The sequence below is a fragment of the Halichoerus grypus genome, chromosome 10 (genome assembly GCF_964656455.1).
Source record: "Halichoerus grypus chromosome 10, mHalGry1.hap1.1, whole genome shotgun sequence".
NCBI lineage: Eukaryota > Metazoa > Chordata > Mammalia > Carnivora > Phocidae > Halichoerus > Halichoerus grypus.
In genome coordinates, this window is record NC_135721.1 from 75,658,295 (window position 1) to 75,674,711 (window position 16,417).

Genomic DNA, 16,417 nt, shown 5'->3' on the forward strand with positions numbered 1-16,417 from the left:
GAGGAAGAATAAATTTTAGATGTGTCAATTATTTTCTCTCAAGGACCTTCAGTGGCCACCATGGAAAGACACGGAATTTAATTAGACCACAGAGGGTTCCAGCCACGATAAATCAAACTGCACAGAATAAGGCAATGACAGAATGGTCTACTTCGGGGTGAGAGAATCCAAATAAATTCATCTTGCTGTAAAGAAGAGACACACAGCAATTCAAGGCTTTTGAAAAAAGCGTCATTTATTTCAAAGTACAACACAAAGTTGTATTTTTAAGAAATACACATTCAATCTTGTATCCCAAGACTTGGCTATGTGCATTTCAGTTTATCTTTAAAATAAATTCAGGTATACAAATGGTACATACCTCAAGTACAAACAGCACAGAAAATGCGTATGGTCTCAACCGAATGTTTTTACATTCATTCACTGTTCTTAAAGTTGACTTACATTTCTGTAATCTGCTTTTAAACCAAGACAGCCTTATTTTAAAAAAATACTCTATTTTTCAGCACAAAGTCCTCATACATTTTTAAAATTAGATCTTGGTGCATAATATTGTGAAATTATTAAAAACCAAACTTGGTAATTTAATAAAATTGTCACATGCCAGGACTTCTGAATCAACTCAAATTATTTCCTTAGCTGTAAATGTCAAATTTGTGTTCATACAGATAAATAAAGGATGGAAGAAGACAGGTGGTGGAAACTTGATAGCAGTTAAGGTTTTCAGATGTACAGGTCTTATTAGAGTTTGTGGCTGAGTCCAGACTTTTTTCCCTAAAAGCACAACAGCAAATCTCATATTATCATAATTGCAAGAAAGATCTGAAAGAAGCGAGTGGTACAAGCCTGCCCTGCTTGAGTCTGTTTTGCAAAGACGAGGAGGGTGGGCAGTGGGAAGCCACAGCAGTAACAGCCTTAAGAAGATGTCTCACAAACTGGCATATTATGGTCTAGACGAGGGGCCCCCACTTTTTGTTGTCGCCGCCTAATTTCAATTCTCATGAGGGAAGTGTGAGTTAGACCAAGGGTCAGAGCTTCTTCTTCCGATTGTGGGGCTCCATATCCGCCACGGGTTGTACGTCTGCCCCAGGTCATCGGCTGGGCTGGAGGTGGAGGGAGCGTGAGGAGCAGAGGAGTTTTCAGTGCCCATGAGGCCAATGCTTGGCAGCGTGTTGGCTGGAGTGGTGAAGGGCAGGGTACTGTTCAGGTTGCTGGACCAGATCGAGTTGCTGAATGGAGTGGTGGACCACAGGCCGCTGGTGTTGCCCAGGATCGACTGACAAGACAGAAAACACGCAGCACGGAGCGTCAGGACTGACCGGCACGCAGGCGGTACATTGGTGAAGCTTATGCTAAAAATCGGGGCTGGGCCATAGTTTCTTTCACCTTCTTTATTTTGAAACAAATGTTTCATACATATAGCCATCTCAGAGTCTGAGCAGATGTCTGCTATTTTAAAGAAGGGCTGGCAAACTACAGTCAGTGGGCCACCCCCAGTCCTGTCTGTTTCTGAAGTGAAAGGTCTGCTGGAACACGGCTGCACCTGCTGGTGGAGGGGGCACAGGTGACCAGATGCACAGAAGCAGGATGGCCTGCGAAGCCCAAAATAGCTACTGACGCCTGTTTTAAAAGCATCTTAACCATTCTTTAAAACTGAAGCCAGAATGATTTACAAGTAAAGACAAGCTCTGAAATCTAGGAAGGTAAAATATCTACTTTCAACCCTGCTTGTCTAGCTTTTCTGAGAATGAAGAAGGAGTCACAGTGGGATATTTTTCTGTCATAATTTTGTGAAAGCTGAAACCAGTAATTATCTTGGTAAGAATACTTTTTTGGAGCATGTTCTTGACAGAAACATTTAGCTGAAAAACCAACAACTGTACATTGGAAAAGCTCAAGCTAAAGACAGAGGTGCCCCCCCAGAAGGAAAATCAATGCAACTTTCCAGCAGCCTGCTCCTGGGGGCCCACGGGGCTACAGCCACCCCCTGCCGCTGTCTGGCCCTCAGCCACACCTGCAGGCTGATTTACAGCTTGGGAAGAGGCTGGACTGACTTTGCTCAACTCGGAGACCTACCCCACAGGTGCTCACTTGTGCTTCCTATAATTTCCTTACTAATCACTGAAGACTATGGATGGGTCACTCTGGCAGAGTATGAAGACACAGCAATGGAGGCCATAGAAGAACTAACCTGTCCCTTCCATGCTATCTGGCCTTTTATAAGGGCGTTAGTGCCGCATGAGTAGCAGTGACAGTAAGAGCAGTAATGATGAGGGAGCAGGTGAGGCCAAGCCCCGAATACTCACTGTGGCTGTGTGGGTTGGGGAACTGGAACTGGCTGGCCAGGAAGGGCTGGGATCCGTTGCTGGAGAGTCCCAAAGGTATGAAGGGCCACTACTAAACTCATTCCAGCCTCTCTGGGAGGCTTGATTGCATGACCGAGATAACCCGAGTTTGCTGAAAACTTCTGCAAATAAGGAGGAAGTCAAGTCTGTATTATTGTGCCACGCTCACTCACCTAGGATAAGATGGGGCATTCACTCAGAGGCACATGTCCCCCCACCTGCTCACTCAGAGCCCCCCACCTGCTCTACCAGCTCCCACCATACCCTGGGGAGAACAGGGCACGGGGCAATCCCCAGAACTCAAGCACACGGCCCACGATCTGAGCTCTTTCCCCGCACCCATCACTGGATGACATCAAGTGCAAACATCCCATCACTAACATGACCGCCACTGATGCAAAGCTCACATTGCTGCCTCTAGTTCTGGACACCAAGTAAGGAGCCCAGCATGGCCAGGAGTCATCTTTCAGACACACAATCCTTTCTCGAAGTTCTTAAATAAATGCTGGGGAACACAAACTGATTGGCACTCAGGGCACTGAGCTGGCTCCACCAGACCTTTGGGCTGGTTGGGGGAGGGGGCAGAAGAGGAGACCCTTTTGCGAGCTTCTTGTGGGGCCTCCCTCTTTGTGGGCCGCTGTCCCAGGGGCTGAGTAGGCCCGGGCTCCCAAGCATCTATCTGGGAGAGCCCTGCTGCCCTCAAGTCAGCCTGCATATCTTCTACACGAAAAAACACACCTCTTAGAAATGCCTACTAAATGACAGGCTTGGGGCGCCTGGGTGACTCAGGTGGTTGAGCATCTGCCTTTGGCTCAGGTCGTGATCTCGGGGTCCCGGGATCGAGCCCCACTTCGGGCTCTGTGCTTAGTGGGGAGTCTGCTTCTTCCTCTGCCCCCACCACTTGTGCTGGCTTGCTCTCTCACTTACTCTCTCTCAAATAAATAAAATCTTAAAAAAAAAAAGACAGGCTTTCCTAGTTCAGTGTGTTTCTCCACACATAAAACTAGACCTCATCTTCCTTTCTTCTCTGTCCACAGGCTTATTAGTTACAGATCTAGTGTTAAACACTCACCACCAGTTAGGTTAAAAGAATTTCCAAAGGCCGAGAACGAATTGAGGGGTGTGAAGTCAGGGCTGCTGGGGTTGCTGGCGGGACTCCACAAACCCGAGCTGGATGTTACAGGAGGAAAACGCAACACAGAGATGTATGATGGTTAGTGGGAACAGGCCTGTTACACACGGCTTCAGACACAGCGGGCGCTGCTTCACCTGGGGGCACTCGGATACGAAAGGCAAAGGCTTCTACGCCACAAAGGATTCAGGCACAGAGAGGTTCTGAGCTCCTAGGCTACCGGAAGCTGTGAGCCTGGTTCAAAGCAAGTGTTCTGCAGAGAGAACAGGTGTTTTTTTCCCCTTATGTTTGCTTTTTGGTAATGGAAGATTTATTTAAAAAATTTCAAATCTAGGACTCCTCCCTTTTAGTACAAGGTAGGTAAAACTGGGGCTGTACCGACAGTCTTTACTGTTATTTATCTGGGAAAATGAACCAAGGCAATCGGTGCGGGTCATGGTGACCAGGGGGGTTGCTCTGGGTCAGGAGAGTGGCATCTCCAGGAATTTACTACACACTGTCTAGTACGAACTCCAGTTTCCTTCTCCTATCTCTATCAGCTCACATCCTTTCGTATGACAGACCGCGACAGGGAAGAAGGATGAACACACACCTGCCCCGCTGTCAGGGGTGGGGGCGGTCACCAGGGGAAGCACAGCAACCGGGCTTTCTGCTTCCACCCAACAGACGAGAGCTCCTAGAGGCGCCTGACTGCTGTGATGGCCTACTTGGAATCTCGGGGGAACACACGTATGGACAGAAGAAGCTAACCTTGACTTTTATCTTTCTTTTGATTAAGAATGGTCTACCGTACCTGTCTGAGCCATCGCTGTCGACAGGAGTGTGTGAAATGCCAAGGCTGCTGGAAAAATCTGTTTTGTTTGAAGAAACTTTAGCAAAGCCATTCCCGCCTGTAACAATGGACTCTGAATCAATCAAAGGCAATTCCACCGTGCCCGAAGCCCATGTGTGACAGGCAGGACACCAAGCCACTCACCTGGACTCTTGTCGTACCCGGCGGTGACTGCAGCAAAAGTGGGGTTGCCGTTCCTGCCAGGGAGTGAGGCTGCTTTTGTCAATTTGTGTTTGCTTCCATTTGGCTGCTTGGTTTTAGGGTCACTTGAAGGAAGAAGCAAAGAGAGGGGTCATTCCTCATTAGTCCAGGGTGGAGGCCCACTGGGGGCACTTGCCTTGGGCGGTGTGGCGGCCCCGGGACTGAGCCCATGCAGTGCCCTCACTGAGGCTGGGCCCAGGTTTCGACAGGGACCTGGATATAGTCCAGGGCAGCCCCCAGAGCACGGCCTGGCCTCACGTAAAATGCTCCCAGACCTAAGACTGCTGTCCGACAGGACATAAGGGACTTCGGGGAAAGGTGTGAAAACAGAAGGCCCCTAGGAAAGAGACCAGGGCAGGGATGAGCATTTAGGGGTGGAAAGGCTGCAATCCCATTTTAAAGAACACTAGATAGGGAGCCACCGGGTTGTGGGCCAAGGAGGAGAACAAGGGCTCACTGGTGGGCAACACTATGCGGCAGGGTTCCAGTCTCCAGCCCCCGTCAGGACCTGGGAAGGGGCCCGGTTCGGCAAGGGCCCCAGGCGGGGCACCTTACCCCCTGGCTCTTTAGCAGGAGAGAAAAACCAGGCAGGTCGGCTGTAGGTTCAGGCTGGGTGGTGACAGCACTGAGGCGGGCTTGCCAGGGAGGGTGTGCGGTGCTGACGGCATGCCGGCACAGGCCAAGAACTCGTTCTGGGCTCCTCACTCTCACCGGGGTTCCTGTTACACTAAGCCGAACACGGCGGGGCTCCGGGCCTCCAGGGAGGAGCGCTGTCAGGGGGTCCCGCCTGCCCGTCGGGAGGCCGCCGCCTCTGCGCACAGCACGTCCTGCAGCACCTCCCGGCGGCCGGCCGCGGGCCACAGCCTGCCCTTGTAACCGCTCAGCTCCGCTGCCGTAAGGGCAAAATAAACGTCCTGTAAAGCCGCTTCCTCAACACCCAGGGCAGCTGTGGATCTTCATGTAATAATACTCAGGATGCTTACTGCCGGGCCCCGATGTGGGGGCAGCAACCCCGGGACAGGGCAGAAGCTTGTAGAGAACAGACAGGAGAGGTGGGACAGGACAGCATGCTGTGGCCACCGAGCGTCTGCACTCGAAGGGTGCAAGCATCTACAGAACTTAGTTATCTGAAGAGTGGGGGGCGGCCAGGGACCCACCTGCTGGAGCTGTTGACAACGCTGCTGTAGCTGCCCCGGGTCGAGAACGGGCAAGGTGCAGCGGGGGGGGACGGAGAGGCAGGCGTCGGTGAGGTCTGGCGTTGTTTTAAGAAAATGTCTGCGTTGAGGGTTTGCAGAGAAAGTTTATAAAGACTATCGGTAGCTGGAAATGAAAAATAAAAGGTCTCATTAATGTAGTGTTTTGATTTTTACTCTTGAAATTACTTTTGATGTTCTGATAGAATGCAGAACTCAAGTGCTTCTGTAAGAAAGTTTTTACGTGTGTTGTTCAAAGGTTTGAAAGGAAAAAAGGAAGTCCTGTGTCTCTGTGCAGCATGAGGCTTTCCGATTCACTGGCATGACTCCTCTCTCCTCGGTGCTCTGCTGCACCCTCCTGGGCAGGTTCTCCCACCTCACGCTGGGAAGGCGGCTCTTCCTCGTTCTTCAGGGACGGGCAGGGAAAATCAGTGTTTGGGACGGGAAAGAGTCCCTATACTTCCACCCAGGCTCACACCTGCAGCAGGTGCAGGGTGGAGGGCGGAACCATCCTGAGACCTATAGCTTGACCCTGCCCTGCACTCCGCGGGCACGCCTGGGGTGCTGCCACCCCACTCCGCTTCACAAGGATACGAGCTCCTACAAGAGTCCTACTGCCCTTCAGGATAATGTGTACACAGCTGTTTGAAAAATTTAAAACAGAAAAAACTTGTGAAATATTTATCCCGCACTAAGAGGAAACACACATAACTTCTTTCAGAAAACGGCATCATCTGGCGCATCCACCAGCGAGGTGGTATCCTGCCCCAGCCACTGCGGTCCAAAGAGGTGTAAGGAAGGGGCTCTGGCCTCTGCAAGCTCAGTCTCCATGGCCTCCCGGGGTGTGAGGCTGGGCACCTACCCACAGTTATCCTGGCCCAAGCGCCCCATCTTGTCATCCTCCTTTCCCATCCCTGCCCAACACAGCCCTTCCACCTCAGCACATTCCCACCTCATCCCTGCCTGACGGCCCCTCCTGCCCCATGCAAGCCCTGTCTACAGTGAGGACAGCCTGCTCTACTCCCATTTTCTGTGTCTGTTTCATCTCACTTCCAGAAAGAACTGAAGCCTGCTCAACACGGTGGTTCCACTTCTCTCTCCCCCACCCCCGTGGTTCTCCCCAAGCCCCCAGGGCTCTGGGGCTAGATGAAGCTGCATGTTCCTTGGCTGTGTCAAGGCAGCAGATACGGCACTGCCGTGCTAAGCCCCCTTCTTCTCGAAGCCCAAGCTAGCCGTTCATTCCCCATCTCCAGTGCCACTTTGCACCTACCCACCTACCCCAGGATTCTGACATTCCTCAGGGGTGCTGGCCCCTTATTCCCCATCCTTGTCTCTGCTCCACCAGCTCTCACCCTTGAGCATGTGGCTAATCCCTTTCTTATATGCTCTGTAGTCTGCTGACGCGATGCCCATGTTCAGGGCCCATCTCCACCTTTTGGCCTGCCTCGGAAGCCCCTACAGCACAGTGTGTCTGATATCACCTCTACATGGTAGGGCCATTATTTGTACAACTGTCCTAATCCTTCCCTAGCCACCCCTTGTATGACACCTTCTCTGACTCTCCCCCCACTCCCAAGAAGTGAGCTGGGAGCTGTCCACAGTGGGGGGGCCGCACTCTGCCTTGTGGTGCTTGCTCGCCCAGATGCCTGTCCTGGGGGAGCATTGCTGCATCCCTTGGTGGCTCTCCTTTAGTGGGATGTGTTTCACTGGGCCCAGTAGCTGCAGAAGCACTTAGTAAATGTTGGAATGCAACACGGGAAGTCAAGAAAAGTCAGAAAAAGACCTCATGGACTAATGCTTGAAGTAAGAAGAGAAGATGGGGGGGAAGGCAGGAGGTGACCAAGAATAGCATAGGGCATGTGTAATTAGAGAACTTTTCTACTTGCCTTTCAATAACCCCTTGGATTTGTTGTCTTTTAAAGTCATGACATTATTCCAAGACAATTTTCTCAGCATCTCCTATGGGCACAGGGCACCATGCTATAAGGGGTGCTGCCTGGGGGTAGAGCGATCTCTCCACATGGATTCCCAGCGAGGAGCAGGCTTGCAAAGCCCTGAGTGAAAGATGCTTTAGCCCAGTGGGAAGCCTAGGAAGTGAAGCACTGCTAACAGAGGGTTTGGAGGCTAGAGGTCTCAGCCAGATCAATTATCAGCAAAGGGTGGAGAAGGGAGAAAAGATAAGAAAGCAGGGGTAGAGGAAGTGTATTAGACTGATTCTTAATGGTTTCATGTAGCAATTTTGTGTATCTAGTGGAGCCCTGTAGAACTTTCTAGTAAGGCTGGTGGAGAGAGCAGAGAGGTTACAGGATGTGGGACCAGGGTAAGATATTCCTTGGCTGGAAAAGCACAAAATAATTACGCAGATGTGGGCCTCGGGGCGAGTACACACTTTTCCCAGTGGCAAAGCCATCTAGCTGTATGACAGGGAGCTCTGCCCTGAGGCACTGAGCTCTTGGAGACATCGGCTGGCCTTCTTGGATGGGCCTGCGGAGGAAACAGAGGCCTGCAGCATTCTGCTTTCCAAACATTTTCTTCTCCAGACCATTTGCCTGGCATTTCTCACATTCCTCCCCTCCTGAGGTGTGGAGCCAAACTCACATGGGGTTGGATCTGGTCTTTTTGTCCTCCATCCCAAAGGAGTGATGCCAGCATGTTCCTCAGGCGCCACTTCGTGGTAACGCTGTCACAGCTAGCTATCTGGTCTTGAAGGCTGTGTCCAGTTGATGTCCCCTCTTTCCTGTACCACGTGTTGTTACTCACAGCAGCAGAGCTTATGCTGACTTTACTGGGCTGCACACAACCCTATGAAACTGGCTCCCTGGGAACCCTGTCTCCCCAAAGCTGAAAACCTCCCTGTGTGGCAGAGGTGATGTTTGTTTTAATATAGAATGGCCCAAATCACAAAGAAGCCAAGGACCAGTGTCCAGCTGAAACCTGAGAGGGGAATCTAAGGAACAAAAAGCATTCAGCCTAGACACCGGGACTACTGAGAGATTCATTCAAGATATCTTGAATGACCAGGGATTTAGGTTTGTATCTCATCCCAGGCAAAATATAGTATTAAAAAGGGCCAGAAGGTCTCATGGCAAATAGGGGGCCTACAGGTTTTAACAAAGAAAGCATCTTTTTCCAGTGAAAATGTAAAAGGCGCCATGCTTTATGTACACCGCACCTGGATTTCCAAGTTCTCTTCCTCATTCACCTTACTGAGGGCTTCAATCACCCACTCTTCATTTAAATCCCACTTTGCCCCAAACAATCTTTTGTTCAACTGTGTTTTTCCCTTTGGCACAAACTGTCTAAGTGTGAGTTCACTCTAACACCGTAGATGCATCAGTCCTCAAGCTGGTCCTCTCTTGACCCCAAATCCCTATAATTAGGCCCCTCCTTTGGCTTGTCTCTGTTGTCTTCTATTTTGGGTCCTAAGTATCTATGGCGAGGACCTCTATCTTATTTTAGTAGCCTGTGCTACTGTCATGATTTACTGTAGGCCAAGTCTGACAAACAAGGTAAAGAAGCTAGTGAGTAAAATAATGAAACCTTCACACAGGTTGTTTATGTAAAAGATGTGGGTCAAATTGAAGGAAGACTGAATTTTTACAAAAATGATTATTACACTGTAAATGCATGGGGAACTAGTCAGCTAAAAAATGGCTGAGTTAATGATTTCATAAAGAAGTATTTCTTTGGATGATTCACCGCTCTAGACAGATCTTCCCATTTTGTACATTGGGAAGTGGTGTGGTCTACCAGCTCTGGAAAAAGAGCCCTCATGTGAACTGTCTACTGGTTTCTCTGGTGTAAACACTCCCCCCCACGGGCCAAACAAGCTACGACACTTTCACCAATGGCAGACTACTGAACAATGGGCTTTGGCTGGCTGGTACAAGTGGGCTCCAGCAGACCACAGATGCCAGGACTCCTTTTAAAGCAATATGTCCCGTGGAGTCTTCCTGCCCAGAGTGGGGCACCATGGTTTCTGAATTCCCATACTTACAGCTGCCGGGTTTGTGAACTGGCACGGAATCCCATTCTGGTGGTGGAGAGTCTTTTTCACCTTCTGAGCTACTGGTGTTGCCTAGTTCTTGACTATTTGGGAGGAATTTCGCTAGGGCAGGTGGCCTGTTTTCCACTAACTTATTTGTACCTGCACAAAAATCAGGAAAAAAAAAAAAATCATTAATGGAGGATAATTCCTTTCTTTCAGGTCTGTTTCAATGAACCTTCTAATGAGGATGAGAACACCACCGTAGCCTTTTATAGGACTGATAACTACTAATCGATTACTGGTAACTCTCAATAATTACTAACACAATGAATCATGAAAATATCCATATGGTGAAATGAAAATACCTTTTGTTTTCTGGGAATTTCGGGTTTTGGATCCACTTGTCAGTGCAGTTGCAAGAGGAATCTTGGTTGGGAGATTTCTGCGTTGTTTACTTTCCAATGGGGGGGTATAAGGGAGCTCTAAAGAACTGAAAGACAATCATGGATGGAAAATTCAAATTTATGCCTTTGTTTTGGAGCAGAGAGTAGAAGTCACTGATCATGCTATAATCTCCACTGCATATGTTTTTCTAATTGGCTTCCTCAGACACTATGTAGTCATGGTCCTAACAACACTGATTGCTTTCCAAATGTTTCCAAGACTGTTCAGGAGACTCAGCGCTTGCAGATTTATGCTTTGCTATTCTGAGTGCTGACAACGAACTGAGGTCCATTACTGGATACTATGGAATGGGTTAGAGCACCTACCTCACAGAGTATGTATAAAGCCTTTAGCACAAACATGCTGCTTTGGGGGCTGCTGAATGCAGTCATTTTGCTTGTGAATGAGTCTTTTCCAGCGTCTGGACTACTAGTGGGATTCTTGAATGTGGAGATTCTGAAAGGTCTCAGACTTAAAATGTCCAAGGGTCTGCACATTTGTCTCATAGAAACCATGAAATGAACCAGGGCTAAGTTCCTGGGTTGCTTTTGAAAATCCACTAGCCCACTGCAGGGCAGCAGGACTGAGCGATTTGCCTAAGCTCTAGGGTGAGTAGGGGAGATGAATCTTCTTCTTTATTCTTAAACTCAAGGTTAACCCTGGGCAAAAATTTAAGTATTATTTTTATTTATTTAGAGTGTATATGTGTTCTAATAGATTTAGAGGTAAGCTTAACATAATAAACATGTATAAGAAGAACTAATTAGCTCTGAACTTCCTGTCCAAGGCAAAATGGGAGGCATGCTGGGCTATTTTAAGCTTCCACAGCCTGATGAAGAGAACATTAAAATTTGCTGGGAGAGAAGCAGTTTCTAAGAGAAATGGACAGATGACCCATAGAAGGTGGCAGTGTGAGCAATGTCATTTTGCTCGTGCCATAAGGACATTCTTTACAAATTTGCTTCTGTAATGGCCACCAAGATCAAGTAGTAGGCTTGGGAAGGCCTCTGACAGGAGCTAAGCTAACATGGTCCAAGAAGGGCATTTTCCGGTGAAGGCTGAGACATAGCTGACAGAAACTGGTGGCCCCTTGCGAGAATTCTTCCAAAAATCATCAGTGATCTCCACCATTCTCCTGGTGATGGCCAGAAAGCTGTCGGTTCAAGGCTGAGCAGACAGCTTCCTTTTCATTAAAAATCTGACAAAGTTTACTGGCTGACGTAGATGTTCTAAAACGGGTGCGTCTCCAACACACCACTCTGGCCTCCCCGAGCCTATCCTTCAGGTTATTTTTTATGCACCACATCATCTTCCTTCTGCTGCTACTCCAACTTCTCACTCCTAGAAGGCAGCCAATTTCTGCTAGGTTCTGGGACAGGGACAGCCCACTGTACTAATTCACACCAGATCTCATAGGTCAGAATGGTTCAAACCTTCCAGATGACAGAATAATACATAAATATTATTAATGGTATAAATAAACACATTTTAACATAGGCTATTTACAAATATTTATATGGTAGTTGGTTAAAGGTCATTTTCTTTTCTTTCTTTTGTTTCTCTATTTCACATATTTTCTATAATAAATAGATACTATATTCAGAATTAGTAAAAGAGCTAACCAAAAACCCAAAGGGCTCTGTTAACCCAAATAAGTAGAATTTTTGGCAGGTTAACAAACCAACGTGAAAGCATTCACTGTATACGGGCAAGAGTATTAATGCTACAGTTTTATAAATCTTCCATGTCCTTCAACTTCTGATTGACAGTGTTATTTAAAAACTCCATTTAAGGGGCGCCTGGGTGGCTCAGTCGTTAAGCATCTGCCCTTGGCTCAGGTCATGATCCCAGGGTCCTGGGATCGAGCCCCGCATTGGGCTCCCTGCTCGGCAGGAAGCTTGCTTCTCCCTCTCCCACTCCCCCTGCTTGTGTTCCCTCTCTCGCTGTGTTTCTGTCAAATAAATAAATAAAATCTTAAAAAAAAAAAACCTCTATTTAAGAAAAAACAACAACAAAGGCTCCCATGAAACAGACACCCAGCCCTCTGGGGGTGGTGGCAGAGGTGGGTGTGCAGTTATTTTTAAGTCATTTATAAGTATGGGGGGTGGGGGCTATTTATACAAAGCATAACTCTGTGCCACTGTAAAATTAGTTGGTTTTTTAAGAAAAAAGGTGTCAGACAACTATTTTATTTTGCTGATTCATACTGTCCAAAATTAAGCTGGATGATCTTTATCAAGAAACCTTTTTTAAAGGCTTCTGAGTAAAATAGGTAAGAGCCTACTTAATTTAAATGATTCTTTCTAGAAGGGAAAAACCTTTGGTTTTTCAGATCTGGTGGTTCAGATGCCAGGCTTTATTTTTGCTCATGTAATACACAGTCTATGCCCCTGTCTGGGGAAGGGGGAAGGCAGAGAGCTGAAGCCAAGGTGAGGGCTTTCCCAGTGCTCTCGGGTCTGGAGGCCAGGGTGTGAAATGTGGTGCCCACGGCCCTGAGGTGAGTGTGCTGTTAGAGCAGAGTAGTAGAGAGTACAATTATTCTATGAAGACTTTTTCCCCCCCTCATTTTAGATTATTACATTCAAGTCATGTAAAGTGTTGATGAATAAACGGACAACTTCTATGGTGTCGAAGCTGGCCAAGATGGATTGACCAGGTCTCTGCGATTGCAACACTATGCTCCACACTCCCAGGAAATGATTTTTTGAAATGAACTTGTGGGAGTATGGTAGGATGTGGCTACACAGGCAGAGACCATGACTGAGACACTGCTCTGACTTTATCAACACCTATTTATAAGAAAACAGGTTCCTCAACATTTCAGGATTGGGTCTTATAGCCTAGAGATAACATAACATCCCAATAATATTGACAATATTTAAAGACTAATTTTTGATAAAGCAAATGTGAACTAAGCCCACAGATTTTATTAATCTTAGAATATCAGTGTTTTGGCTTACTGATATATGGAACAGACATTTATTCCCAATCACATAAAGCTTTCAAAAGAAGATGATAATACATATATGCCTTATTAGTGGTATCTCTTTTTAAGAGTGTATCTATACCCTTCAGATTGTAGAACCATAGAGTAACACAAAGCATTTCTGAGGTGACAGGAGTTTTGGGTACCACTAATATTAGGACTGGCAGTGATTTTACCTGAGTGACAGACTGTCATAACTCAGTGTAGACAGAGAGTGGCTCTATTCAGAGAGGTCACGTTTCTGGTTATTAAAAAAGCCAGTCTTTGTATGATCTCCCTGATACATGGAATTTAAGAAACAAAACAGAGGATCACAGGGGCAGAGAGGGAAAAATAAAACAAAATCAGAGAGGGAGACAAACCGTAAGAGACTCTTAGTAAACAAACTGAGGGTTGCTGGTAGGGGGAATAGGGTAACTGGGTGATGGACATTAAGAAAGGCACTGGGTATTACATGAGACTGATGAATCACTGAACTCTACCTCTGAAACTAGTAATACATTATATGTTAATTAACTGAATTTAAATAAAAAATAATAAGAGAATATATGGTCTACTCCTTGTGAAAACAAAAACAAAAACAAAAAAGTCTTTGTTTAACTCCATATTTGAGTGATGTACTAATGAATTCTGACTCTTTTAATACTTTTATCCAACTGAGTTTGGGAAAACACAAAACAAGATTGGTGAGTTTAAAGAGATTAGATTAAGGAGATCAGAAGAGTAAGGTTGCATATGGATTTCTCCAGTTACAAAAGACAATTTTTTTTTTTTTTTTTTTTAAAGATTTTATTGATTTATTTGAGAGAGGATGAGAGGAGAGAGAGAGCACATGAGAGGGGGGAGGGTCAGAGGGAGAAGCAGACTCCCTGCTGAGCAGGGAGCCCGATGCGGGACTCGATCCCGGGACTCCAGGATCATGACCTGAGCCGAAGGCAGTCGCTTAACCAACTGAGCCACCCAGGCGCCCCTACAAAAGACAATTTTAAAAGACAATTCAGAGGACACTACTTAAACCGTCTTGCTGGTAACGATTTTTTCTCTTAACTATGTACCAAAGGACATGATTATCCTTATAACTGTCCCTTGACAGAGAGCCAGTAGAGAACGGGCTCCTATAGCTTTCTGTTAACCAGAGAACTCGAAATCCGTACAGTTGGTGGCATTCAAGGAAATCTTTTATAAAATGTTCAAAATCAAATCTGCTAATGGTCAACTTATTTTATAAAAAAAAGTCAGAATACTGTAGAAGAGGAAAAGGGATGAGGGTAAAAATGAACATGTGGTATTTGTATAAAAAACAGTATGTCTCTGAGCTCAGGCATTGAGGCTAATACACAGTGCAGAATGGGTAAAAGTCCCCTGTGGAATGGTTTTGCTACGGTAATTCTGCTAATGGTCAGTTTATTTCATAAAAATTTGGAATATAACAGAAGTCAGTGGAAAAGAGATGAAGGTAAGAATTAACATGTACTATCTGTTTTAAAAAATTATGTCTGACAGCTCAGGCATCAAGGCTAATCATGCAGATTTGGCAAAAGTCACCTACGGAATGGTTTTGTTACGATAATTCTTAGAAGGTTGGTTTTTAAATTTGTGATAAGAATTACAGCATGATTGTCTATTCTCACAAGATCTCCATGAAAACTACGGTTTTTCATAATTTGTATTTTTTAGCCCCATTTACTTAAGAATATCTGATTAATCACCTAAGCCTGAAAAAGACCTAGAAGAATAATCCCTAATCACTAGAGTATTATTCCAGTCCTGGGGTGCCAGAATGTTGTTAGCACTAATTAGTGCCTCAGGTTGATTTCTCTCAGGAGAGATCCAAGTGTATCAACCATTACTCCACTTGACATTGATTCTAGCTGGGTCAGATTGTTCGCAACAAACTGTGGGATTGGATCCAATAACAATTTGCACATAAGAGTGAATTTTAGGTATAAATATTCCATTAGTAATTAATGACTGCCATATGCTGTATTATTTCATAAATTCGGGGACGAGGTTTCATTTCACTATAGTTAACACCTAATTTCTCAGGAGCTGTTGGTTCTATGGAAGACACTGCCTGTGCCTGAGTTAAGCCGTCTAGGGAAAGACTCCAGTTTATTGGTGTTTCTGGAAAGCTCATGTATTAGTCCCAGAATCAGAGTAAAACTGATCTTCCAAAAATGTAAGGCCAATTCGAATAATAACAATGCTTTCCTTTAGTAATTTATACCCAATTCCTTCAACTTCCTAGGGTCAATGTGCACTTATCACACAAGAAGGTAAATATCAGCTTACATGCTGATGGCCATTTTATACGATCAACTATGAAGGGCATGGACAATGCTAAAACTAAAATTAGCTTATTTGGTAGATCTAAGGTTTAATGAAAGTAACCTTAGTTAATGACCTAACAGTTCAACTCCTTCATTTACTTGAGGAAACATTCTGCAGCAAGCCTTCCCTGTGGGGCCCACCGGAATCCTGTTCCATGGTAACTGGAATGGAGTTATTTCCTAGTTAATTCTTGTTGATAGAGGATATCTGCCCTGGGTTTTTTTTTTTTTTTTTTTAATGAGAGAGTGAGAAAGGAAGAAGGGGAGGGGCATAGGGAGAGAGAGGGAAAGAATCTCCAGCAGACTTCCCGCTGAGCGCAGAGCCCGACTCCGGGCTTGATCCCAGGACCCTGAGATCATGACCTGAGCTGACACCAAGAATTGGACGCTTGACTGACTGAGCCACCCAGGTGCCTCTGCCCTGTGCATTTTTCAGGTAAGAATACATTTTTTCAAGTTTTATGGCACAAAAGTCTAGAACCCAATTGCAGCTCTAGGTTAGTGAACAGAGTCAGAGCTCTTTTTGAGAAAAGTTATGCTCCTACCTGTGGTTAAACCATCAAGGTCACCTTTGTACAGAACCGGAATCGCTCTCTGCCTGGGAACAAATTACCCACCTAAAATTTCATCCTAAATTTTCTTTTTTTTTTTTTTTTTTAAAGATTTTATTTATTTATTTGACAGAGAGAGACACAGCGAGAGAGGGAACACAAGCAGGGGAGTGGGAGAGGGAGAAGCAGGCTTCCCTCCGAGCAGGGAGCCCGATGCGAGGCTCGATCCCAGGACGCTGGGATCATGACCTGAGCCGAAGGCAGACGCTTAACGACTGAGCCACCCAGGCGCCCCATTCATCCTAAATTTTCATAACAAGTCATTAACTCTGCCTTTTCCATGTCTGACATCAGCAGCATGTGGTCCCCAATCAACACCAGGCATGAGAAAAGACCCGAGAGGAACACAATGCAG

General features: G+C 46.2%; 1 protein-coding gene across 1 annotated transcript in view; it reads right to left on the reverse strand.

Annotated features, from left to right (window-relative positions):
- Nucleotides 1-214: 214 nt before the first annotated feature.
- The window catches only part of TMEM131 (transmembrane protein 131), a 232,772-nt gene continuing 216,569 nt past the window's right edge, over nt 215-16,417 (reverse strand). Inside the window, exons 34-41 of the mRNA XM_078056643.1 lie at nt 10,057-10,181; nt 9,701-9,850; nt 5,668-5,830; nt 4,454-4,575; nt 4,271-4,367; nt 3,418-3,515; nt 2,307-2,467; nt 215-1,276 (exon numbers count right to left, since the gene is read on the reverse strand). Coding sequence (XP_077912769.1) covers nt 992-1,276; nt 2,307-2,467; nt 3,418-3,515; nt 4,271-4,367; nt 4,454-4,575; nt 5,668-5,830; nt 9,701-9,850; nt 10,057-10,181 — 1,201 coding nt within the window. The 3' untranslated portion in view covers nt 215-991. The remainder of the gene's footprint in view (nt 1,277-2,306; nt 2,468-3,417; nt 3,516-4,270; nt 4,368-4,453; nt 4,576-5,667; nt 5,831-9,700; nt 9,851-10,056; nt 10,182-16,417) is intronic.